Source organism: Myiozetetes cayanensis, unplaced genomic scaffold (assembly GCF_022539395.1).
Source record: "Myiozetetes cayanensis isolate MyiCay16 unplaced genomic scaffold, myiCay2020 scf6-25, whole genome shotgun sequence".
In the NCBI taxonomy this organism is placed as follows: Eukaryota; Metazoa; Chordata; class Aves; order Passeriformes; family Tyrannidae; genus Myiozetetes; species Myiozetetes cayanensis.
In genome coordinates, this window is record NW_026087853.1 from 47,415,071 (window position 1) to 47,439,369 (window position 24,299).

A 24,299-nucleotide genomic window follows, 5' to 3' on the forward strand; every position below is an offset into this window, starting at 1 on the left:
CATTAGTGAAGTTTATAAAGCACTTTTGAGATGCTTCTGGGTGAAGAGCTTTTCTGAAAATCACTTCAGTAGTTTATTTGTAGAGCTGATCCACCACATCTCCAACAAATGTTGGGAGCCTGTGATTTCCAAGTGTGATATTTCTACCCGGGAGGACCACTTATCCTCAGTCCTCACCTCTCTGGGAACTGTCTCAGCCCCTCCACTCAGCCCAGAAGAAAATTTGCTGTTTCATGACTTGGCACAACGTTCACGTGAGGGAGAGCCGAGGGGAAGGGCACCAAGCGGCTTTGGGACATAAAACCAAGCTGGAATTCATCCAGGCTCTTCTCAAAGGGGTTTTGTGAGGAAAACCGGAGCATTGCTTGGCTTTTAAAGCCCTGAGGCAAGCTTTGGTCAGAGGAAAATGGGTTTAGCTGCCTCACCCTGCTCCCTGCCTGCGTATGTTGTTAGGCCAGCCTGTGCCTCGGTGGGATGGATGGTCTCCATTTGGCAGGATTGGATTGCAGGGCAGGATTGCAGGCTAGGATGAAGGCAGCCCGTGGAGCTGTGCACATGGTCAGGAGAGGGTTGCAGATCACCAGGGCAGCCGTGGGCTGTTGGGGGCTTTCTCCTGCCCATCTATCCTGGTCTGATGTCATTCCAAGTGCTACTACAAACTGCAGAGTTACAGCTGGCTCATAATTGGGCATGCCGAGGAGGGACGTTCTGGCACGGAGAATTGTGGGGCTGGGCCAAACCAACCCCTGTCTCTGACACTTCTCCCTCACCTTTCAAAGCATGCTTTTTCCTTGCAACGTTTCCAAGGGAAGAGGCATCTAATGGTTTTGTGCTTGTTTTGCATGTACCCATGCAGAGGCCGGGGCGAAGGCAGGAATGCCTGACACAGCAGAGCCGGCGAGCTGCCTCTCCACAGCAGCTGCAGCAGTGATGGCGTGGGTGTCTCGCAGAGAAATGCGGCTATTAAAATGCCTGCCATCCATCCCTGGTCGTGGGTGGCACCCCGCAACTGCTGCTCCACCCATACAGCCTCCCAGAGGCTGCTCCTTCCTATGCCAGCCCCAGACCAGCTCTGCAAACAGAGCTCTTTGGTGGGGCGTTAGAAACCCTCGCTGTGAGCATGGGAAATCTGTTCTTATGAAAAGCTTTTTTGTTACTGGTCAAAAATCTGAGCACTAACTTGCAATGACTTTTACTTAAGGAAATCATACATTGAGAATTTACCTGTGGAAATACCACTTTTGAACCTTGCTGCTGTCTTTTCCTGATATTCTTGTTAGCTTTGGGCCTATAGAACCCAAAGGGGGTTTTTCTTTGGACCAGGAAAAAGTTTTCCGAGGAGCTGGAATTTGGGATGAGCTCAGGTGTCCATCTCAGCACAGGGCTGGAATGGATGGGGCGTTGCAGGAGTGTAGCCTGTCCGCCCTTGTTAGACAACTGAGTCACCCATCGTTGCATTTTAAATAGGTGTCTTGGAAAGGGAAGAGTGGGAGGTAGGATGGCACCATCCCTTGCACCCGTCCTGCTTTCAGGACCGATCGGAAGTTGCTTCCTACCAAGACTGATGAGTTTGGCACTTGCTCGTTGCTTGTGGCTGGGGCTTTGCACTGAAGCAAAGGTAGCAGAAATTATTTCATTAGTTTCCCTTTGATATTCTTTTTCCTTCTCTTCATCTTCAAAGGCAGGAAGAGAAAATTCAGCCACACATGCACGTGCTGTTCAGCTGAATGTGTGAGCTGGTGGGAGGGCAGCCCCGAGCCCGGGGAAACTTACATCTTCACACAAACCCTCCTTGTCAACCCTGGTCCTTCCTCAAGAATGGAGGTCTTGTTTCTGCACAGACCCCCCCTTCCCTCTCTTGGGGGAGGGAGGCAGGAAGCCCAGCAGAGCCTCCCTGATTAACGGGCCCCTCTGTCATGATTCTACTTGCACGTCACAACCCTAGGAGGAGAGTTTGCAGCCAGGCAGGGCTTGGTGCACTGAACCCCCCAGCTCTGCTCGGGCTGTGCTGGTTCAAAGGCAGCCGCTGGCAATGATGACCTAATCGTTAAATCAGGCCCCACGATTGCCCCATGGGCGTTGTGGCTGATCTGGGCCAGCACCATCATCTGAGAGCAGCAACAGGATGTGAGCTGGAAAGGAGTCGCCCGTCTTGGAGAGCCGCCAGCACCCAACCCTGAAACCTGCGGGAGGAGAGGAGGGCCAGGGTGGGAGGGGAGGATGGATTCCTGGCTGGGACAGGTCATGCCAGGTATAGGCAAAGGGGGGAAAAAAGCTGGAGAGGGAGAAAAAAGGGCAAGGAAGGCACAGAAGGTAGAATAGCCATGACGAAGAAGGGGAGCATGTTTGTTGGCAGAGCTGTGCAAAGCAATGCAGGAATTTTTCTGCTGATGTGGTGACTTGTCCCAGTTAAAGGTCTTGCTTTAAATGAGATCCATCACATGTGCAGCTTTGCAACAGAGCTAGGGACATGCTGCAGAGCTGAGATTTACAATGTCCCAAAGCCTGAGGGTGTCTGACATGAGGGATCTAATTTAAACCCATTAAATAGAAATTATCTTTCTCAGCAACATGTTGGAGAAGTGCAGAGGGAGAGCCCAGCCTTTTAAGAGGATGGATTTCTGCTCCAGAAAAAAAAAAAAAAAGGAAAGGGGAAAAAAGTGCCTCCTCAATCGTAAGAGCCAGTTTGGCAATTGTACGTAGTAATTAGTTTAATTCAAATACCTGGAGGGGAAAAAATAATTGCAAAACCTGCCCAGAGAGTTCAGTGGTTGTGGGATGGTTCCCATTGGCAAAGGGTCAAGGCAAGGTCCCACCCATCGCCTTTGTGTTCCCATGCGCGGGAGGAGCGCTCAGCAGCGCTTCCCGGGAGATTTCCCTCTCCACATGGCTACGCCCTCAGCTTGGGCTCATTGCACAAGTATTTTAAGCATGCTGATAAAAGCCCAGCAGTCTCTGGCCGGCATTACAAGAACACCTGGCTGCCTGTTCTCTCTGAGAGCCGGGGATCATTTCCCCGTGGCTGCCCATGTTAAATATCACACTCAGCTCCACATCTTCTGGTATATGGGACAGCATCCTCCTCATCCTTCTCAGATGATGCTGTCCTTGTGTGGTGGCACCACCTCAATGGATGTTGATGGAAAATTGATGCCAGCAGCCCAAATAGTCATACTGATAGTAAAAAAATCATTGCAAAAATAATTTCAGAACCGGGCACAGATTTCTTATATACGCTGCCAGCTTGCCATTCCTCTCGGTGTTTGGGGCTAATGATTTTCTGGCTGGTCTTGTATTTTCTGCTCCCCTGAACATGACAACTGTCGTGCACAAAGACCACATGACAGAAGAGCATAACCGGCTGTGTTGGGGGCCAGCTTTGTGTTCTGGGTGATGTCCTGGCTGTCCGTCTGTACGTGAAAAAACCCTGCCTTTACCAAACTGGAGGTGCTTCCCCATGCTCTGGGTTCCTGTACATGATGCAAATGTGAGGGCTGCTGGAGGGGGAACCGGCCCAGCCGGGAGAAGGGCTTGCATATCCATCCAAATGGAAATATCTGTTCTTTTTGCAAAGGGAGGTGGGGGAATATCTCAAGGGTGTTCAGACTTTATCTATGGTTTTATTTATTTATTCTTAAAGATCTAGTTAGGTTTAACCCTTTTGCTCCTGCTAAGCCCTCAAGAGCTGTTTCTCTGTTCCACACTAGAGAATAAATCGCAGTAGTAGCTTGAGCAGAACAAGGCCCACTCAGGTATTTATGAGATTGAAAGAACCTGTGTGATTTGTTTGGAAGTCTCAAACACGACCCTAGAAAGTACCTTTCCATCCCTAATCCCCTGCAGTAGCTGCCAACCCTGCCAGGTGCGATGTTCAGCAGCATCTTCTGAGGCCAAAGGCATCCTTGGACCCTGGTGACAGCAGTGGTGAGCACCGACTTGCCTTTTGGGCAGTGCTACAATCACACAGGCTGCTCAGTAACGAGCTGAGCTGGCTCGTGGTGGAAACTAGTCCCCGTGCCTCCAGGAGTCCTTAACCTTAGCAAACCCTAATTGGACCGCTATAAATTAATGCAAGAAGTTATTTGAAGTGATTTGCCACTACTGCAGGGGAACGCCATTAGGGATGCAGGGGATCCTGCATGCTCTGCTCTGCTTTTCTATCCCAAGACTTGCTCTCACCCTGTGTGTCTCTGCTGTCTCTCCTAGGTGCCATGCTTGGGATTTGTGCCTCAGTGCAGCCCTTGACACGGACAGTGGGCCCAACCATTGGTGGAGTTTTATATAAACAGTTTGGAGTCTCCTCCTTCGGCTATTTACAGCTAGTGGTCAATATAGGTTTGTTTGTTTACCTCTTAAAGAGTAAAATCCCACTGAGAGAGGTGAAAGGCCAATAACTCATGTGCAAGAAAGTAACTGCCTTACTTTTCCATAAAGATGGTTTTGGGGGTTTATTTTTGATTCTGTAAACCTAGAATAAAACAATTTGAACAATCCTTGCATTTTGTCAACATTTGCATCTAGAGTAAGGAGCAGATCAGTTTGCAAAGCTGTTTGAATCGTGCTGGAGCAGCTGGGGCCTGTGGGACCCCAGGAGCTATCGGGTTCCCCCCAACCCCCTGCAGCAGTGGCTGTCATTGTAGGCAATAGCCCCTGATCCTCACCTGTTGTCAGGCAGCATTCCTGCTTGAATTCACTGAAACTGAGGGGATTAGAAGCAAGTGCCTTTGCTCTGGCTGGCTTCTTATTTCACCCAATGCAAAATGGTACCAAGGAAAATGGTGAGGAGTAAAATTTGGGTATTATTTTGGTGTATTAAATGTACCTCCCAGCATTGTTATGCTAGAGGGGAACGAGGCCAAAGGCTTTCAAACGCTGTGGCCAGAGGTTTGCTACATCCACAGCTCAGTCATCTGTAACCCTGACTCTGCATGAGCCTGATGGGTGGTAGCAGAGCCAGCAAGGAGGATGCAAAGCCTGTAAGTACCACACTGCAGTGCCAGAGCGTCCCTGCTGCTTCCAGAAACTGGGCCAAACCTCCTTCCAGGTTTCTTCCCCCCTGTACTGAGTCTCTCTTGCTCTTACTATGGGCTTATGTAATTACATATTTTGCAACTTCCTCTAGTACAAAGTCTCCTGCAAGAATTGCACTGATATTGGGAAGGGGAAAATACCTGCTTGAAATTACCAAATTTGGAGCAAGTACTTTGCCTGCTAAGCTCACAGTCCTGACCGCCAGAGTTGAATCGTGTGCTCTCGAGGAAGCCCAGGTTAGTTAGTGATAATTGAGCCCCACAAAATAAAACTTCAGTACTTTTATCCAAAAAAATACCTTCTTTTTTCTCCAAGCTTCTTGGTGCGGGTGCTAGAGGAAAAGAGCCTGTCTCCGTTCTTCAGAGTTATCCTGGAGAAATTTAAATCTATCTAGAAACTGCAGAGGTGAGGAGAGGCGAGCAAGTTCAGCTTGCTTTGCTGCAAAGCTGAGGAATCCCACGGAGCATTGGTGCTCTTATTCCGAAATCAAGAATCCAGTTTGCTGCCTTAGCACGGCACTAAGCTACGGGGGCTGGGGGGAGGACACGGGGCGTTCGCAAAGAGCAGCGCTTTACTGTTGCAGGGAGCTGTTGTGCCTTCTGTAGCCTCCATTACTTGATTATATGGGAAAGCACTTCACAAGGAGCACTAATCCAAGCTGTGGTAGGCTTTTCTACCTCCACCACTGACCAATATTGAACCTCAACACCCTCTCCCTCACTGGTCAGGAGACGAGGTCAAACATGAACAGGTTATCTGGGCTTCCTCCACCTCCCCCTGCCCAGTCCAGGGCACCAAAAAGCTGAGCTTTACTCACTCTTTTTAAGCCACTTCACCACTGCCGTATCCACAAACGTGCCTCAACAAAAGTTACTGCAGCCCAGAGTACAGTAATAAAAAGTGAACATTTCAAGTAATTTATTTGGAATGGACACATTAATGCAAAAGCAATATTAAGACCAGTAACTGCTGAAAGACATTCAACAAAATAAATACAAATATAGATACTACAAATAATTTAAACTGTGTTTAACACCACCAGTCAGTGTTGAATCTTCCTTGCGCCTCATAAATAGAAGATAATAGTTCACAAAGCTGTGCCACTCAAAACACGTGGACGCTTTGCTAGAAGTCCTGTAAGAAAGTCTTTGGTTTTTCTTTAATGCATCTCAGGCAAAGCTCAGCGGTCTTTGCTCAGCAGCCGCAACGGGCTTGGAGAAAACCAAGCTGCTTCCAGCTCTCTTCTTTGCTTTCCTTCATTGGTACCCTGTCCCATTTCAGTCCAAGACACTCGATCTGGTTTATCACTCAGTGGTATGCTCTGAAGACAACAAGAGAAAGTGGGTTAGTTAAACGAACGGGACAGCACAGCACAGGAAAAAATGGGGGCTTTCAAAGGAGACTAAGCTCTGAGCATTTATTTTCACAGATATGACATTTTTAGTAAGTTCTGTGAGGACAGCGCTGCCAAGAGCCATTTCTTATTCCACTCCACCACTTCCACGCCGTACCCTCAACACACTGCGTAAGTCCGGCTCCCACCAGAAATTCTCAGCGGGTGCATCGGAAAAGGGGAACCCCCCACCCTGAGATGCACCGGGAAGGGGGAAGCGCGGCCCCAAAGCGCTGCGCTGCTGCGGCCGGGCAGCACGGCCGGTTTCGGGGAGCGGCCGGGGAGCCCCGCGGGCCGGCGGCCCCTTCGGCCAAAAAGGGATTGAGCGGCGCGTGGGGAGCCCCACGCCGGTACGATTTCCCGAAGCAGGCGCAGGGCAATAAAATAAATTTAAAAAAAAAAAAATTAAAACCCCATGAACCGCGGGAGGAGCGCGGAGGGGGCCGGGCGGGCTCACCTGGGGCCGGGCCGGCCGGGCGGGTGGCGGCGGCTCAGGGCGCCCGGGCCAGCCGCCGCTCCTGGGTGCCCGCCGCCTGCTCCATCTCCTGGCGGCTCTTGAAGTCCTGGATGGCCCGCTTGTTCTGGAAGTCGATGAGGGCCATGGTGATGGAGGCGTTCCAGCAGCTCTGGTCCGGGCACCGAAAGTCAATCTCCTTGCGGTCCTTGGTGACGATGGTGAAGTAGATGTACTTGCCCGTGCGCTCCACGCAGTCCACCTTGAGGATGGAGCCGAAGCCCAGCTCCTTGCCCTTGGCCCGTTTGTGCCCGTCGGGGAAGAGACTGAGGCTGTCCTTGGTCAGCACCACCAGCTTCTTTTTCCACAGCTGGAAAAGGCTGTCGCTCCGCTTCTCCAGCTCGCCCTCGCGGATCACCTCGGCTTGCATCTTCATCCTCGTTCCCCGGCGGCGGCTCCGCTGCGGCTGCGGCTCCAGCTGTTACCCCGACTCCTGTTCGGGCGGTGATGACCGAGCCCTGCCGCGATGGGAACAATTTATTGCAATGAATCAGCGCCGGGCGCCTTCCGGTGCCTCCCCGGGAGCCCGGCCCGCCGCCCCCTCGCCGCCCCGCCTCCCGCCCGCCCCCCCGGGCCGCGCTGCCCGCCCGTCGGAGCGGGGCTGGGGGGAGCGGGGAGCTGCGGGGAGCAAAGGGCAGGGTACTGGAGGCTGCCCCGGGTGGGCTGGGTGTGGGGAGCGGGGTACCTCCCCGAGGGGCCCCATCTCTGCTGCCGCTGTGGGCAGGGGCAAAGCGGTCACTGCAGGAGGGACCCCAATTCTGCCTGCCGCTCTCCTCGTCCCCCGTTTCCTCTGCCCAGCAGGCAGAGCCCCCCTACTCCCCCCTCTCCCACGGTGAGGATGGAGCCACTGCAACTTTAGGCACCCCCAGCTTGCCCTCTAAGCACTCTCTTCTCAGATCCACACTTGGGTGCATGATGCTCCCAAAACTGTGCTCCTGTGGTCCTCGACTTGGGCAACTTCACCACATTGGGTCTGCCCTGGCATGATCTCCACTTGGAGCAGAGGGGTCCAAGCAGGGCCTGTGGTGGGCCGCTGCCATCTCCCATGGATATCTGGTTTGAGTCCAGCCCAGGTGACCCCAAGAGGCTCAGCCAGGATCTGGCCAAGCCCACTGGCTTTGTTTGAGGCCCCACATCCAGCTGGCTCTGCACCATCACCATCAGCCCTTGCTTCATCTTTTCCTCAGGGCAACCCACCTCTCCAGTTTTGTATTAACACTGCTCCCCCCAGTTTTACTCCCTGCAATCACTTGATTTATCTCATTTTCTTCCCCCCAGCCCACTCCCTTTTCCCACAGTTAGGGAAGTAGTCTGGCCAGTGCCCTGTAAAGCCTCTGGCAGCTGGAGGTAGTATTTAAGAGGCACGTGTAAGCCTGCAGTTCCTTCCTCTTGGACACCATTCATTGTATCACTCTTTTACGACAGTTGACACAAGGCTGATGCAGCTTCCTAGCCACTGCCTTGATGCTGCAGCCAAGGGCAGGGCTTTGCTTAATGAACTTATTCACGCTGTTTCCAAAGCAGTTATTTGCTCAACTACATACTTCATGCAGCATCACCCTTTGGACTTTGAGCCCTGTTCTCCTCTATCATCTTCCTTGAAGGACCGACACCTCAACAGGTGCAAGCCAATCCCCAGAGGTGAGCTTTCAAAGTGAGACTTGGCCCCTTTGAAGAGTTTGGCAGCATTCCCGGGGACTTTGGCAGGGTCAGAAGCCCATTCCCAGGAACAAATCAGAGGTAGAGCCAAACCTATTTCCGCTGAAAATCCGCTGGAGTACACGGCCACCCTTTGATAATTCACTGCAGTGTGCACATCTGTGGGGAGGGTCAGAACAAAGGTGGGCGCTGTGCAATGCTCCCAGGGCTGATGAATGAGCCAGGAATGCTTTGGCTGAGCTTCTCAGGGAGGGGTGGGCTGGGGACCGCTGTAGGAAGACCACGCTGGCCATCACTGCTTGTGGGGTGGGGAGTGGCTGCAGACCATACATGTAGCTGTGGCCCTGGCATGTGAAGAGCTGCAGACTTTTCCCTGATACTGTATCTCAGTTTTCATAATGATTTATTTCTCTTCACTAAGGCAAACAGCCCCAATTAACTTACAATTAGGCTGCACATCTACGCTTTCAGGACATATGCTGGTCTGCTCTGTAAAACAAGGTCTTGAACAAAAGGCCCCACAAGAATAAGGGGCCTTGAACCAACAAAGAGCAGAGTTGGATGTAAGCAGAAATCATTAGAGTATTTTTAAACTGACCCCAAAATGAAACAGGGAATGGTCTTTGTGCACAGGAAATGAGACACCACTTCAAAAAGAGCAAAAAAACGAGTCAGCAAGTCAGGAGCACAAGCAACATCTGGTGGAAGACTCCCGGTGAGGAAAGGCTGCAGGATTTGGCATGTTTGTGCACACCTTGCTTCAAAAGTTCTGGTAAAAAAAAAATGAATTTGCTTTTAAGTGAAGCTAGTATCTATTGGATGCAGGGTCAGCAGCCTGCTTTGGTCTCTGGCTTTCTGCTTTTGCTTTCATCTGAGTGATTTTTCTTGTACATTTATCCATCATTTTAAAATATTCAAAGCCTCCCCCAGCTGTCACCTCAGTAAACTTGCCCTAACACTGGCCAAATTAGAAAACTGCTAGAAAAAAAATTATTAGGAAAAACATGAAAGAATTCTTGCAGTGTGGAAAACGGTAGGTTCTTGAAGAACAGGGACCCTAGTTTTGAACATATGTCCATTGTATGAAAGCTCCACTTTTTTACATAACATGGGCCTGTTAAGTGGATAACAATGTAAAAAGAAAGTCTACTGTGTTAAAATACCATAATTTTAGGTCTCTGATATTCTGACCATGCAAAAATTCTGTAAAATGATTTAAAAAAATCTACTTACCCGAGACAGAAAGCAAAGGTGACTCTGACTGAACTCAAAGTGGGCAGCAAAGCTAAAGCATGAGCAATCTCCTAGGGAAACATGCCTCAGGAAAGGATGGAGAACTTCAAGGAGCTCAGGGCAGTCTGACCTGGGAAACGTGGCAATTGCTTACAAGTAAGCAGCACTAATCCTAGTGCATGCTGTGGCAGCTGGTCACTGCTGACAACAATACAGCATTAGCTTTGCTAATAAGAAAAAATATGAATATTGCCTTATTTTTTAAATAACAAATGCTATAACTTAGGTGAAGAGCTGACAGCAGAGTGCTAATTTCCTCTTCAGTGCACCTGTGGAGAGGCGTAAGAGACGGGATACAGCCCTGCACCACACCCTGGCACCAAAGTGTGGTACAAGTGTCACAGGGTAGTTTGAGTATGTGTAGGTGGTGGGTGGCTTTGACAAACAAGGGCCATGACTTGAGCTAATAGAAGCTCTGGGTGATTGCAGCTCAGGTGCCTGCTGCTGTCTCTGTCCAAGCTGGGGCTGGCAGCTGGGAGAAGTCTGTTGCTGCCTTTAGTTCAGGTTTAGTTGTGTTACCAGTGAGACCAAGACAAGAATTCTTTTTCTTGCAGCTCACCATGTCACCATGGCTGTGCCTCAACAGTGCATGAGATCCCAAATACAACTACCATGGCTGCCATTAATAGAAGTCATCAGGCACCACCTCTTTGTTGCCCACCAAATACAAGACCTCTGCAGGAATTTGACAATTTAGGAATTTTTCTCTGTTCTTAGAAAGAAGGGGAAATAACATGGAGGGAGTGTTAACCAGGGGAAGCTGATGGGAAATGGACTGACGTTCAGTCATAGTAGCCTTGTCCCACATGGCCATCTCCCTCTTCCTGCATTGACCAGGGTTGCTGGTACCACCCTCTGCATTGCCCCAAAGCAATTTCTATTCTATTAAGGACATTTTTTAAAGCCTACATGGCAATTTGGCATGAAAGTGTGGCTTCATCCCTCTCCCATATGAAGGGAACAGCACTGGGCCACTGAGGGGGGATGCTTGTATGTGGGTGTGGATGTGGGGGGTGGTGTTGTGTATGGGGATTTTTTTATGGGTGCGATGGGATGGTCACACTCAGCCTTGATGGGTGGGCTGGTGGCGCCAGCTTTTGCAGGCTGGGTCACTGGCTCTGCCATGACACATGTCTCTTAAGTGAGTGCCTGCTCCAGAGAAAGGATCTGATCATCATTTCCGAGTATGAGGCATCATGTACCCCGCTCCCGGCAACATGGGGTTGCCTTAGCTACGTGAGTCATGGTAACAAAGCACAGCAACCAATGCAGGCACTGCCAGAAGGAGCCCATGCTCTAAGGTCAAGGATGAGGATGGGTAGCACTCACAGTGAGGAAAAATGCAAAAAAAAAGGGTTTTTTGTCAATTTAACTCCACAGTGACTTTTCCCACATGCCCATCAGCGGGACCTGTAGGATTTAGCACTGCGTTTAGCCTGCCAAGCTTTCCAGCTGGCCCCAGCTTTGCATCTCCCTCCCAAAAGATGCAGGAGCTCAAGCTGCAGCCATCAGCCATTGCAGGGTACTGGTGTTCCTGCTGCTGTCTTGGTTTTATTCCCACTATCACTCTGTAATCCTGGAGGCATGCACCTCCTCTCCGAGGGGCCTTTCCATGGGGAAGGACCCCTAATTTGGCTGGCGTTAATGCAGACTTCTCAGCAGCAGAGGGAAGTGGATACTGAAGGCTGTAAAACTGCTTTTATTATAATGATTTCAATATGACATCTGTAGGGGAAAAAGCGGGTTTACAGGACTGACAGTATAATCCTGGCAGCTGAAGTCGATTAGTAACGGAGAAACATATGGTCTTGCACTGTAAATTGTTGCCCTCCATGTTTATATTAGGGCGTAGCTGTATCCAGAGGCACTTATAGCTGGAGCTCAGTATAGTGGCCACCAGATCTCCTAGGAAACGTGTACTCCAAAAAACCCTAAATAGCTGTAAATGAGAAGTGTGGGTTACTACTGGGGAAAGGCTGTGAGGAGCAGTGCTTTTTCCATGCTTTTCACATTTTACTCAATTTTTTTACATTTTCATACTCTTTTTTTTTTTTTTTTTAATTGGACTATTTCAAACCATCTCTGGGAAGTTTTTGATTATATTTCCTTATTATTCTCTTCCTTCAGAAATGTCCTGGAACAAACTGGTGCCGCTGGGTCCCTCTAAACCCACTGGTGAGCTGGTGGGTATCAGTCCCTCTGCAGGCAGAACCTCCTGGAGGGACATGGAGCCCATCAGGGCCAGCTGTTTATAATGGAGATGCCCTGTGAGGAGGCTCAGTCTCCCTTTGGGGGTGTTCAGGTCTTTCCATGAGCACAGAGGGAGCTCAGGCACTTCACTCCAAGATGCCCAAGTTCAGGGGAAGAAGCTCTTGTCTTAGGGGCAGTTCACTTAGAAGGGTCTCAGCCAGGACACCAGGGTTGCTCATTAAGTGATTACAGCAAATGTTACGCAGCAAGGCTGGAGCTTTTGGGTTAATTTAAACAAGGGCAGCAGCGGAAGCATCTTTGCTCAATCTGTGAGATTTTTTTCTGTACCATACGCAAGCCATGGATTAATCAGCAATAGCACGTAGACCCGCTTGCTCAATTTACTAATATTTATCTGATTAAGACTCTTTTTTCCTGAGAAGCTTGAAATGTCTCATCCCACTGACTCAGTGTGTTACCATTACGTGTTATAAACTGCTGCAGACAGTCATGGAGCAGTTCTGAGGGGCTGGGGAAAAAAAGATGTCATTTCCAGTAAGCCAGTCCTTGGCTGTGCTCTGCAGGAGACAGCCAAATAAGGGTAGAATGTGCCAAATCAAACTGCCTTAGGAGGATTCCAGGTATTTTAATCCAATACCAGGATTAAAAATTGGGGAGACAGCAGATGTTTCGTTTTCCTTCTCCCCAGCAGCCTTGGCTGTTGTGTGTGTTGTTTGTAGTATGTTCTCCACTCTTGGACATGGTATAGGTGTATAGTTGGTTACAAAAATAAAAATGGAAAACAAGAGTCTTGTGTTATCTGCTCTTTTGAGCTGTTAGTCATGCAGTTCCCTGCTCTGGTCCCCCACCTAACACACATATCTTTGAGCCTCTTGGCCCAATTTCAAGCCCCTACAGCAGAAGTGCAACAGGTGGAAAGCTGCTGCAAGCTCAGAGGAACCTGGATGCATCTTCACACAGGCAAGGAAGGTATTGACCCAGCAGGCTGGGTTTGGTCTAGGACTGTTGTCTAAATGGTGGTAAACCTTGATATAGCCTGTTCCCATGACTACCTTCATGAAGTGGCTTGCTGAGCACCATGGGGGGATCCACAAATACCTTGAGATTTATGTCAGTAGGGAGGAGAGAGCCCCATTGCCCCTGGTTGCCGTGGAACCCATGGTGACTCAGTACTTGCCCTTCAGCAAAGACTTCTGCCAAGAGCATGGAAAGACCAGCCAGTGTCTTGCCAAGCCCTGCCCTGAACTATTAGGTTATTTACTGGCCCCTCTGAATGATGTCAACATTTTCTCATATCTAATGAGCTCAAGAGATGGTTTAGACTACAGTTCACAATTTTAAAATGATGGGAAATTCCCCCAATGAATCATTCAATTTTCTGAAATCTATTGGGACAAATATTTGGGATATCTTTATTTTTCAGCAGCAGTAACAAGTGTCTGAAACCTCAGCCCTGACTGATGCTGATGTGCTCTTTGCACATGAAGTCTCCAGTGGTTACAGCTCATGCCACTGACACTGCCTGCCTGGTACCAGCCAGCTTTTATTACCCTGCTGTGCTACAGCAGTAGCATTTACCAGAGATTATGAAGGGTGAGGCCTTGTAGTAACATGCTGACATCACAATCCATACTGAAGGTCACTGCTCCAGATTACCTGCCCTTTTGAAATCTGCAAAGATCAGTAAAGTGGCTTTTAACCATCTTTGTCCTATTTTTATCTATGTGTGGAGGCTGTGACAGGTCCAGCTCTGACAATGCACGTGAGCAGGATGTCCTGCATCATGTCTGAGTGTGTCGCTGGGCTGTGCTGTCTGGCGTCAGCATGACCCGTGTCCTGGCACCCCAGCCTGGCTGTCCTGACAGTGGGTGACTGAGCTCTCCCTGCTTGGCTCATCCTCCTGGCCCTGCTTTCTGCTTTTTCCCCCCCCCCTTTTTTTTTTTTTTTAACTAACAGTATCTAAACTTCAAGAGTAAACACTGAAAGGCATCACAGGACTGCCTAACCACAACATCAGCAAACTTCAGAAAGTTGGGGAGAAGATGAGGTCACGGTACTGTCCAGCTTTGGGACATTTCCTGTCTCCAGGCAGGCTAAGAAGCTGTCACAAACAAAACCCTCCAGTGCATCATTTCCAGCAGTGCCCAGGGCCAGGCTGTGGGGAGTAGATGGAGGGGAAAGAGCATCCTTTCCCTTCTGGGCAGCTGGTGTGAGTGGCAGGCCAGGTGGTAGAGCTGATCCTGTGCTTCATATTGTCCTGTGGCCACAGATTTTTCTTTCTGAAGCCAAGACACTGCATTGTGGCAGGTGTGAAGGGAAGCAGTTTGATGAGGGTTAAGGATTTTTTTTTCTGCCTGTCTTCTCCCGAGGGTTTCTCATCCTTGCCTGTATTCCCGCTGCCCTGACCTTTACTGACAACCATTACCCTGCTGCTTCACCCTAAACCTGCACCCAAGGCCAGCTGGGAGCTGAGGATGCCATGTTGCCTGACTGGCAAAAACATTCTCCATACATCCAAAAATATTCTCCATACATCAGCTTCAGGTGCTTCAGTGAAATCCAAAAACCACAGGAGAGAAAAAAATAATCCTAAAAGCATGGGATAAAATGAGAAGGGGAATCAACAACACGCATTTTCCCAGTTTTGATTAGTTTTCCCAAATCTAACCTGTTGCTGATTTGTTTCCCTACTCCAACCACCAAATAAAAGGGTATGGGGTGAGTTTGACAGCCCTGAGCTGCAGGCTATGGTGTCTATAAACTCCATGTGCCACCTAATTTGTACCTGTCCTTTGCCTTTTGGCTCATGCAGCGGGGGACAGCAGCAGCCTGCTTGCTATGCAGTACTCACGTTAATATTTTCTGATGGGGCTAACATGTAAAAGTCAAACTTTCTTCTTTCCTGTCGGTTACTCAACCCACCTCATGCTCAAACACCAGGCCCCACCTTGGCAAATATTTGCAACAACTGGCTCAGGGCACGTCCCAGCTTTGGGTCCTGGGGCCAAGACCAACTGTCCCACTGGGCTGAGGACTCGGCTGGGTGAGCATCAGTGATGCCTCCTGGATGAACCTTAAGTCATAAAAAGCTGGGGGGTTGATTTTTCTCTTCTGCTCTGTTAGAGAAACCATGATCTGTGGGCAGGGAGAAGGGTTCACAGAAACTTCAGTGTGTTTGGTGCAGAGAGCGAAAGCCAGGACTTTTGGAGATGGGCATGAGCCTGGTGGCCTGGTGGCCCAGGGGCAGCCTGTGCTGGTGCTGCCGGAGGCACCAGTGACTGCAGCCTTTACGAGTGGAAAAAAAGATGAAGCGAGAAAGTTCGTGATAAAGCAGGGAGGCAGTTAAGAGGAGGAAATGAGGGTGCTTGGCACATAACCTTGGCCAGGCTCTGCTCCCCAGGGACAAGCCAAAAATAGATTTCCCTGGAGGCACAGCAGCCAGCAATCAGGTTAAACCCCCTGAATGATGAGCCAGGGGAATGCAGCCATGGCATACACAGGGGATCAGAGGGGACAGAGATGTATCACTCAGACAAGGGCATCTCCCTCCTTTACTGGGAGCAGCTTTGTCCCCCTTTCCCAGGGGTTTTCCCTGGAGCCTTGCTCCCATTCTTTCCCCTTTGCATGCCCTCTGTCTGCTCAGTGCCTGGTAGAGCTGTGGGGGAAAAAGTGATTTTCGTTGAGCTGAAAACACAGGACCCTTCTAACACTGTGTGATAGCTTAAAACACAGAAATCCCCTTACTGTGGAGGAATCACTGAGAGCTCTCTGGGACAAATGTCATGAAAGCTTAGCTATTAACCCCAAATTACTGCTGTCCTTTAGAAGAAGGGTACCCCTGTGAGCAAAGACTGACTGGTATTTACCACCTGGGACAGGTTTATCTGAGCTTTTCTGGAGGCAGTGTGGCCAGAGATGTTGCTACAGCAGGGAAAAACTGCTTTAAATTCCTTGTTTCCTCAATCCATTTACTGACTATTGAACATTTGAAGCCTGGAGTCCTGCTGGCCTTTGGAGCCCGGAAATAACCTCCAAATGGAGCAAAACGAGTTAAATGCTTGGCAGGCAGCCAAGATGACTAAGTCATTCTTCCAGCCTTACTGGAGCAGGAGTCAGTCATGGAACTGGACACAGTTCCCATAATTGGAAACCCTTGGTCAGAACTGTGGGATCCGTGGCTGCAGCAGAAGCTGTGGTGGGCTGTGAGTGGTGGGGGGGGCCATGGGCAGGGCAGCTCCAGAAGGGAGATTCAGGTCCACTGAGTGTGAGAGCTTTGCAAGAAAAGTAACCAAGGAGCAGAAATAGCAAATCACTCATTTGGCCAAAACACTGGCAAAGTGAGTTTCCAGACACAGACACTGCCAGCCTGGTTTCACTGCCTCTTTCTAAAAGCCTCTTGGGGCTTACACAGGCACTTCTCCATCCTTAGCTTTTCTTAACCAGACCCTGAGGTGAAAACCTACGTGAGAACAGGAGGAAAAATGTTTGATGTCAGTGAGTTCATTTCCTTTCTTCCTTTTGTTCCTCTGGCCATGAAGGACAGCACTTCTCTGTGGCCACTCCAGCAGTGTGTGACAACAGCCAAGCACCTTGCGGGGAGCTGTGTGGGTGCTTCACCACCCACAGCTTCTTTAACCAGCCTGTTGGTGCCACTTGGCTCATGGCACCACTGAAACCCATCATCATCATCGGATGCTACTGGGAAATAGGCAATGGAAGAAGAAACCCAGCATCCCCTGGGCTGGTCTCCCGGGCAGAGGTCTCCATGGCACTGGGATTTCTGGCTCTGGCTGGCCTCTGAGCACATTTCTTTGCAGCGCACCCAGCCCACAGCCTCTCCCATGGCTGATAAGCAGCCTGACCTTTATCTTTGGTGACTCATGGCTGCTCCTGTTTCACTTGCGCGTCAAGGGGTGGTTGCCTCCTCCACGAGAAAACTCTGAAGTGTTGACCAGGGGCAGGAGGAGCACAGCCACACCGGCACCCAGAAATCCCCTTTAGCCACATTCATTCCATCGCTTATCACCCCGCGGTGCCTTGCTCGCTGCTTCTGCTGCTTCTCTCGTGCTGTGAAGAATGGCTGTAACAGTGATGTCTGCTCACAGCTGAGGATGAGGACGAGGATGAGGGGCCTGTAACAAGGGAAGGGCAGCTGCTCAGTGCTGCTGACATGCAAGCAGCCCATTCCCCAGCATAAACTGCAGGAGGGTGCTTTTCATTCCTCGTAAGCAGTTGCTGCAAGTCATCTTGGATCAAGTGACTTCTCATCCAGGAGTAATGAGGGAAGAACAGGCAAAAAGGCCTTAACCCTGTGAGAGAGCTGGGTACTAGCATGGAGAAGCAGCCATCCCTATGGGAGCACACTGCATTTCTCCAGGAGATCAACAGGCTGTGTGTCACTGCAAAAAAGTCCCTTCCACAATTCCAGGCTGTAATAGCTGATTGTTGCGGGTGTTGAGGCAGATGAGCTTTTGTCGAGCATCTGGGACCCCAGGGCAAAGGAAGTGGGAAGGCAGGAGGAGGTTTGTGTTTGTGGGGGGCTGGCAGGGAGCCTGACGTGGAATCTCAGCCCCAACCTTCGAAGGGAAGAGGCTGCTGGCTCAGTGCTGACAGTCCCAGCTCTCATCCGGGTGTTTAAAAAGGCAGGTTTCACTTCTTTTTGGTTAAAGGCGACCTTGTTCTCCCATCTGCGCAGGGCTGGGGCGACTGGCCGGCAGCAGCAGGGTGACTCAGCACGCCCACGCAGCTGCCGCCATCCAGTTCCAGCTCTATTTGTCGAGCAGGTGAATTGATCATTGCTCAGAAAGACCTTGGACTTTGCCCTCTGTCCCTTTTCTTCACTTCTTCCCTTCCTCCCTGGAGCCGCTCTCCCCGAAGTGGCACTGCCTGGCAGCCCGCCCTGCCCGCGGCCGGGGCTCCGGGGGGCAGCGCCGTCGGCAGGGCGGGGGTCCCGGGGCCACCTGCCCCTGCAAGCCAAGGGCCAGCCCAGCAGCGCTCGCTGGGGCAGAGGGAACGCCGAGGGCGCAGTGGCAGCCACAAAGCCGCCAGCTTCTTTTCTTAATGATTTTTTATCTCTGGCAAGAGGAAGTCGTAAAGCGATTATGTTTTATTGAAACATGATGAAGACGGACATCCCAGCAATATGGAACCAAGTCAAGGCTAAAGCTCTGGTTTCTTGGCTGCCGGGGAAAGCAATAAAACATAGAGACTAAGCCGGCAGTTTGGCCCCTGCAATTATCATCGTTTCCCAAGGGAGGCTTCTACCACGTGCTTCCATTTTTCCCTCCCCAGTCATGCATTAGAACAGATAGACCGGGTTGTGTCTACAGGAAAAATGAACACAGGAGTTGGGTGGGTCAGTCCCACCTTTGTGCTCACTGTGTGGGGTCACAGGGACGGTGTTTCTATCAGAGGACGGATCCCTACTGCTTGGCATTAATTAAAATAGAATTAAAATAAAATAAAATAATCCTCTAATTGTGGCTCTACTTTACTTTAACTTTCAGACATCCATCCCACCCCAGGAGGTCCTCCCCATACCAACAACCACCCAGTACTTTATCTAGGAGGTGTTTCTGGCTGGTGCAGAGTGTGGGGAGGGCTTGGTTTGGCTTTGGAGGGCTTTTTGGGGTTGGTGGTGTTTTTTTGGTTTGGTTTTTTTTTGGTTTTTTTAAGCTATTTTCTGCCCCTTTGATCTGCTGGCTCTGACACAAAAAAAAACACCAAACCTGATTGCAGCTTGCCTGGGGGTGCCGTGGCGGGATCTGAAAGTGCCGGCAGCGTTGCTCGGAGGCAGCTGGCTTCGATGTACTCCTGCCAGTCACCCCAGATCCCCCATGAAGCCCTCCCAGTCCAGGGTGTTGAAGGGGGAGCCTCCCCCCAACCCCTACTGCACACCATACCCGGAGATTGCCCATTGTGCCACTAACATGCTCGAAGGGGGTCGCTCCCCCCTCCCCTGCACCGCCACCCCCTTTAATTAAAAATTGAAATCATGTAATTGCCTCTTCATTAAAGCCAATTAAAGCCCGGCTGACAAGGGAGGAGGCGGCACATTTTGCAACTCGCCGCGGAGATGAGAAAGCGCACACCGCAATTACGGTGTCTGTTTGCTTTGCCTTCACCCAGCGTCTTCATCAGGGCCGGCTTTGAAATAGGACCCTGAATGAAATGATGCTGCCGGGTTCCTCGTACCCAGCAAACCCCGCGTACTGGTTGGGCTGGATGCTGGGAGAGACTGCCACACACTGCAGTGGAAAAGGGAGGTCGGGATGCTTCCTCTTCCTCCTCTGTCTCCTCCTCCTCCTCCTCCTCCTCCTCCCCTGCACCCGTAGATAAGGCCAAGTGTGGGAGACGGATGCTCTGGGGAATTAGGGACGGAGGACAGGGCTGCGGGGCAACACTCCTTGTCCCTGTCCAGGGCTTGTTGGACTGGAGCTGGATGACTCCTTCAGCTCTACCTTTTGGTCTCCATCTCTCAGGGATCCTTCCTGCTGCCGGCAGCAGCTCTTTGCCAGGGCCAGGAGCACCCATATAGGTGGTTCCCACCCCTGCTTGGTTTTGGGAGCCATGCTGACCTCATGCTATGAGGTGGGGGTGCACATTCAGAGCGCTGCTCATTTACTGACCCTGTCCAGCAATCAGTTCCCAGAGGGTTCAGTCCCAAATGAAACAGGTTATTTCCAGCCTCTTCAGCCTCACTGTGAGAAAGGGACTGAAACACCTGGTCCCCAGAAGGCACAGGATGAAGCTGGGTGTGGCGGGAGGGAGGGCTCCATCCCCTCTCCTCCTTGGCCAGGAGATCCCAACGTGAGCCAAGCCATCTCTAACCGCAGGAGTTTCCAAGGAAGCTCTACCAAAACTACAAGTGCCGAGCCAAACGCTCATGGAATGCTGCAGTGTTCCTGCTCCAGATGTCGGCTCAGTGATTTACCCTCTTGCTGCTCGGCTTTGAAACGCCTGAGCAAGCAGCCCTTGCAAACGCTTTATTGCACACACACTCTTGCCTACGTTTTGACCTGAACCGTGCTTATTAACCTTTTTTTTTTTTTTTTTTTTTTTGGTGTAATAACAGTCCAGTGTTCTTTGTAGGCAATCTGTCTTCAAAGATCTCCTTTTTGATCTTTTCATAGGCTAAGCAACAATTCATCCTATATAAATCTCAGATTGAAAGTACATAATTTGTTTTTCCCTGCTTTTTTGAAGCGGTAAGAGATGAAACGGCTTAGGGCAATGTCAGCAGCAGTTATATCTTAATTGTTTTTTCTCTGCATCAAAACGCCTTGAACTATTCACTTGCGTGCAGGAGCTCTACGTGACCTTTATAGCAAGTGCTTTAACTCCCCTAACAAGTTGTATCCCATCGCCAACTTCAGGAGTTTGCTTTGGTAGCAGCTCCAATACTAATTTTTCACCTAACCCTCCTTCTCTCGCGCTCTTTCTGTTCAGGCAAATCAAAGAGTTTGGAATGTGCCTGAAGTCAGGACCATGAAAAGGAAGAGGGAGAACCAGATAATTGGGTAAAATAAAAAAGAATATCAAAAAAAAAGGGAAAAAACATCCCAGCCCCCTCCTAAGCGTGACTGTAACGCAGTTGATCGAGTAGACATTAATGCTAAGCAAGTTCCTCCTTTATCCCTTGAAGCTGGACTCAACAACCAGAGTGAATTTACTTTGCAAAAAGATCAGTTTAACAGCTCACAAGGAATATTTGCACAGTGCAAAAATTTGCATCAGTGGTAGACCAATGGTGCATCTTTTCCAGCATCATCCTGTGCTGCTTGGTTTCTGCCCTGAACAGAGGCTAATTATTAGTGGGTTTTTTTTTGTTCCACCCTTTGGATCATGTTGAATAACGAGTAAATTCCTTTATCTACATTTCCCTTCTTTTCAGCCCTTTTTCTTAAGATAGGTTATGTCTACCTTGCAGATGCTGAGGGCAAGCAGCGCGGGAGGGGCGAGTCAGTGAGAGGCCACTGTGTCGCTGCTGGTGGCTCTTTTAGGAAAGGAAAATCTGCTGGTGGGGTTCTTTTCTCTCAGTGCGAGTCTGTTACCAGGAAGGCTCGTACGAGCCAGGAGGCTGTGCTGGCAATTGGAGCACACGCTCGCTGGGTTGTGTTAACCTGGTTTGGCATCCCCACAAGGTGTCCAAATTCCCACGGTAAAATCTGGAGGGTAAGGCAGCTTGTGCAAGAGGCGAGCGCGCTGCTGGGTGGAGCGTGCATTTTTGCTTGTGTAATGGCGAGGTGAACCAGCAGAGAGGAAAGCCGGTCTGGAAACAAAAGCTGGCATTTGGCAAACAGCTCAGTCTTCATTCACATGATGCCTCATTAACAACGCACAAGCCTGGATTTTTTTTTTTTTTAATTTTTTCCTTTTTTTTTTTTTCTTTTTTTTGGGTGCTTGTCAAACAGGAGTGATTTATGGCATTTATTGTTTGAGATTCACGGCTCTGGCCTGTCAGAAGCTGGTGGTATTTAGGACAGCAATGTGAGCATATGGAAAAAAATAGCTCTGCCTGCTATTAGTGTGATGACTGTAAACTGTTTGGGAAAGGGAGGATGAAGGTTCTTCCATGGGCAGGTCACAGCTATGCAACAGAGCTGTTTGCACACTGATTAGAATGAAAAACATGGGCAACAAAGCTAAAAACAAGTGAGGACTTCAGCTTCAGGGGAGAAGTCCTGAACAGAGATACTGGCACAAAATCAATTTCTTGTGGACTTTAGGAAATAATATGGATATTTATCCGTTGGTGGGCATAAAATGCCATGGGACTGGGTGAAGTACAGTGATGGCAAGGCTTTGGGGCATGTAACACATGTTCCAGCAGCAGGAAAAGCAAGTCTCCCACTCAACTCCATAACCCACTACTTGCCCTTACAGGCTCAACTAGAAAGGATGTTTTCTGGCTATAATTGTTTCCAAAAGGGTTCAAGCTAAAATGCCTCAGAAGAAGGGGCATGAGGTCCTAAGGTTATGTGCTACCTCAATGCAATGTCGGGCAGTCGGGGCATGTCTCACATCCTGAACTCACCTCCCAAATCACCGAGGTCGCAAGCAGCAAGGGATTTCTTCATGCTGTAACTAGCCTGACCTCTTCTTATGCATTCTTTTCCAGTGAGGGCCTCCTCCACACTGCACTGTGCTGAGCTGGCTGCCTCAGTGATACCTCATCTGTTTGAGGAACTGCCATCAAGGCAGCATTTAACCAAGGATGAATTTATTACAAGTCTCCTTTATTTTAAAACAGGAAAAGCTTGTTTAATAAGGAGAGTGGAAACACACAGAGACCATTTTAATTTTTCCAGCTACCACAAATCCTAATCCTAACCGGACAGCAAACCCTAGATAACTGAACATACTGAAATTGAAGCAAAAGCTCTGTTATCCCAAATAGCAAACTCCTCAGAAGGTACCCTAACGCTGTGCAAAAGACTCCTGAGAAACCACGGACTGTCCCTGATTTTCAGCTGGAAGCAGAGTACTTGCCATTTGCTTTGTATCAGATAGGGCAGCAGGGTAGTACCTCCAAGGCTTTCTTCCTAGACAACCCAGGCGTGGAGGAGCTGTTAATCATGGTGCATCCTGAGTAGGCATCATGCCAAATGAACTTCTCTTGGAGCACTTCCAGCTGCTTCAACTTTCAGATCCAGAAACTGAGCTTTTTTTTTCCCCGCCCTCAAATGAGAAACCATGAATGTGAAGGCTGCATCATGAGAACGTGTTCCCACAGACTAAACTTCAGTGTTTTTTTATCAGGGTGCTGTGATGGCAATCAGGCACAGATGCACCTGGACTCACTTTTTGGTATCACCTCACTGTTTTTCAAACTTCCAACTAGCTTCACACAGGGACCCCATTTACTTGTCTTAAAGCCCAGTCCTCAGAAAACACCAGTATTGATTTTTAAAAAAATTTTCTCTTCAACCAATTAATCACTTCTGGTTTGTGTACACCCACACTCCCAGTATTTACTATCCAGCCTGGACTTATCTGGCCGTGACATTCTGCCAACCAACTCATGAGTTCTTCATACTCTTTTCTGTTAAAGGAAGGGGCTGTGCAAGTACCAGTTAGTTACCTTTCCTGTAGACAAAGTCTATGGAAAACAGAGAAGCCTAAGAAACGCTCATCTTCGCCACTATCAGTGAGATCTGCAATGGGAAGAGCACGGCTGGGCTTTGACAAGATCTGTTTTCTATTAGGCTGTGTCGACTCACATGAACTCTGCTTGAACGAATCCCAGCTCAGCTTTCCCATCGCTTTCCCCAGGATGAACATCTTGCTAGGCAGCTTCATTACCCACCCATCTCATTTGCACTCCCTGGATGCTGGCACATCTGCTCTCCGTGTTCTGGAATTTCCCGTTTTCTCAAAATTGAAGTCCGCCTTTCAGGATTCGGGCACATAAATTACTTCAGTGTGCTAATTTGAAGATGTTTATCTCCAGGTAGCAGCACTCCTCTTTAACCATGTAGTGGAAAGTGCTTCTTTAGGATAGGGGAACTGTCATTCCATTTCTTCCAATATAGAGGAACAAACCTGGTGAACTTTATTTGATGTTCCTAGCATCCCTGGCACTGCCCTGAGCCAGTCTGCATATAGGCAAGCTCCATTCATTATCCCCTCCTTGTCAGACATGCCTTTACACTGTGCCTGCCACAGGGCACTGCAGTTGTAGTAGCAGGTTACTAAATCTACTTTTTCAAAAAATAAAGCCCAGAACCTATCGCTGTTCCTCCTGCCTTCTTTCCTCATTCCTGCCCTAGCACTCTGTCACCTGAGCATCAGCGTTACACATTTTGTGACTGCGAGGTATTGATGTGGGAATATCTTAACACGTCATAAACTGGTTTGCCTGCCAGCACCTCATTCAGTCCATGACCAAACTGCACAGATAATGTGGAACCTTATGACACTGCCTCCCTAAAAACCCCAAATCCTACAAAACACTGCAGACTGTTTACTTGCAAATTAAGCAAGTTTGTTCTGATTTACATCAAAGAACTCCATAATTTAATGTTTACAAGGGCTCCTGTTCTTCGGCTTTTGACAACAAAGGAGGAGGTTGAGCCAGGAGCCGCACGGCCAAACAGCTGGAGCGTGCTCTGTTAAAACACTTCACCATTCCCTAGCGAAGGCAAAGAGGCGTTCATTTAACTCAGGAAGCGTCACGGATCAGACAGGCACCAACGA

The 24,299-nt window shown here is 49.5% G+C and overlaps 2 protein-coding genes across 2 annotated transcripts in view; one reads left to right on the forward strand and one right to left on the reverse strand.

Moving 5' to 3' along the window:
• Positions 1-4,493, forward strand: part of SLC22A18 (solute carrier family 22 member 18) — a 63,650-nt gene extending 59,157 nt beyond the window's left edge. Inside the window, exon 10 of the mRNA XM_050336783.1 lies at positions 4,207-4,493. Within this exon, the coding sequence (XP_050192740.1) occupies positions 4,207-4,394 (188 nt within the window). The 3' untranslated portion in view covers positions 4,395-4,493. The remainder of the gene's footprint in view (positions 1-4,206) is intronic.
• Positions 4,494-5,917: 1,424 nt separating this feature from the next.
• On the reverse strand, positions 5,918-7,430 carry PHLDA2 (pleckstrin homology like domain family A member 2). The gene is made up of 2 exons (XM_050335864.1): positions 6,882-7,430; positions 5,918-6,352 (listed from the first exon to the last, which is right to left on the reverse strand). The coding sequence occupies exon 1, from the start codon at positions 7,312-7,314 to the stop codon at positions 6,916-6,918; it is 399 nt and encodes a 132-aa protein (XP_050191821.1). The 5' UTR covers positions 7,315-7,430; the 3' UTR covers positions 5,918-6,352; positions 6,882-6,915.
• Between the last annotated feature and the right edge of the window lie 16,869 nt (positions 7,431-24,299).

Excerpts from the sequence above, each read along its gene's own strand:
- PHLDA2 (XM_050335864.1), bottom strand. The coding sequence starts at position 7,314 with ATGAAGATGCAAGCCGAGGTGATCCGCGAGGGCGAGCTGGAGAAGCGG.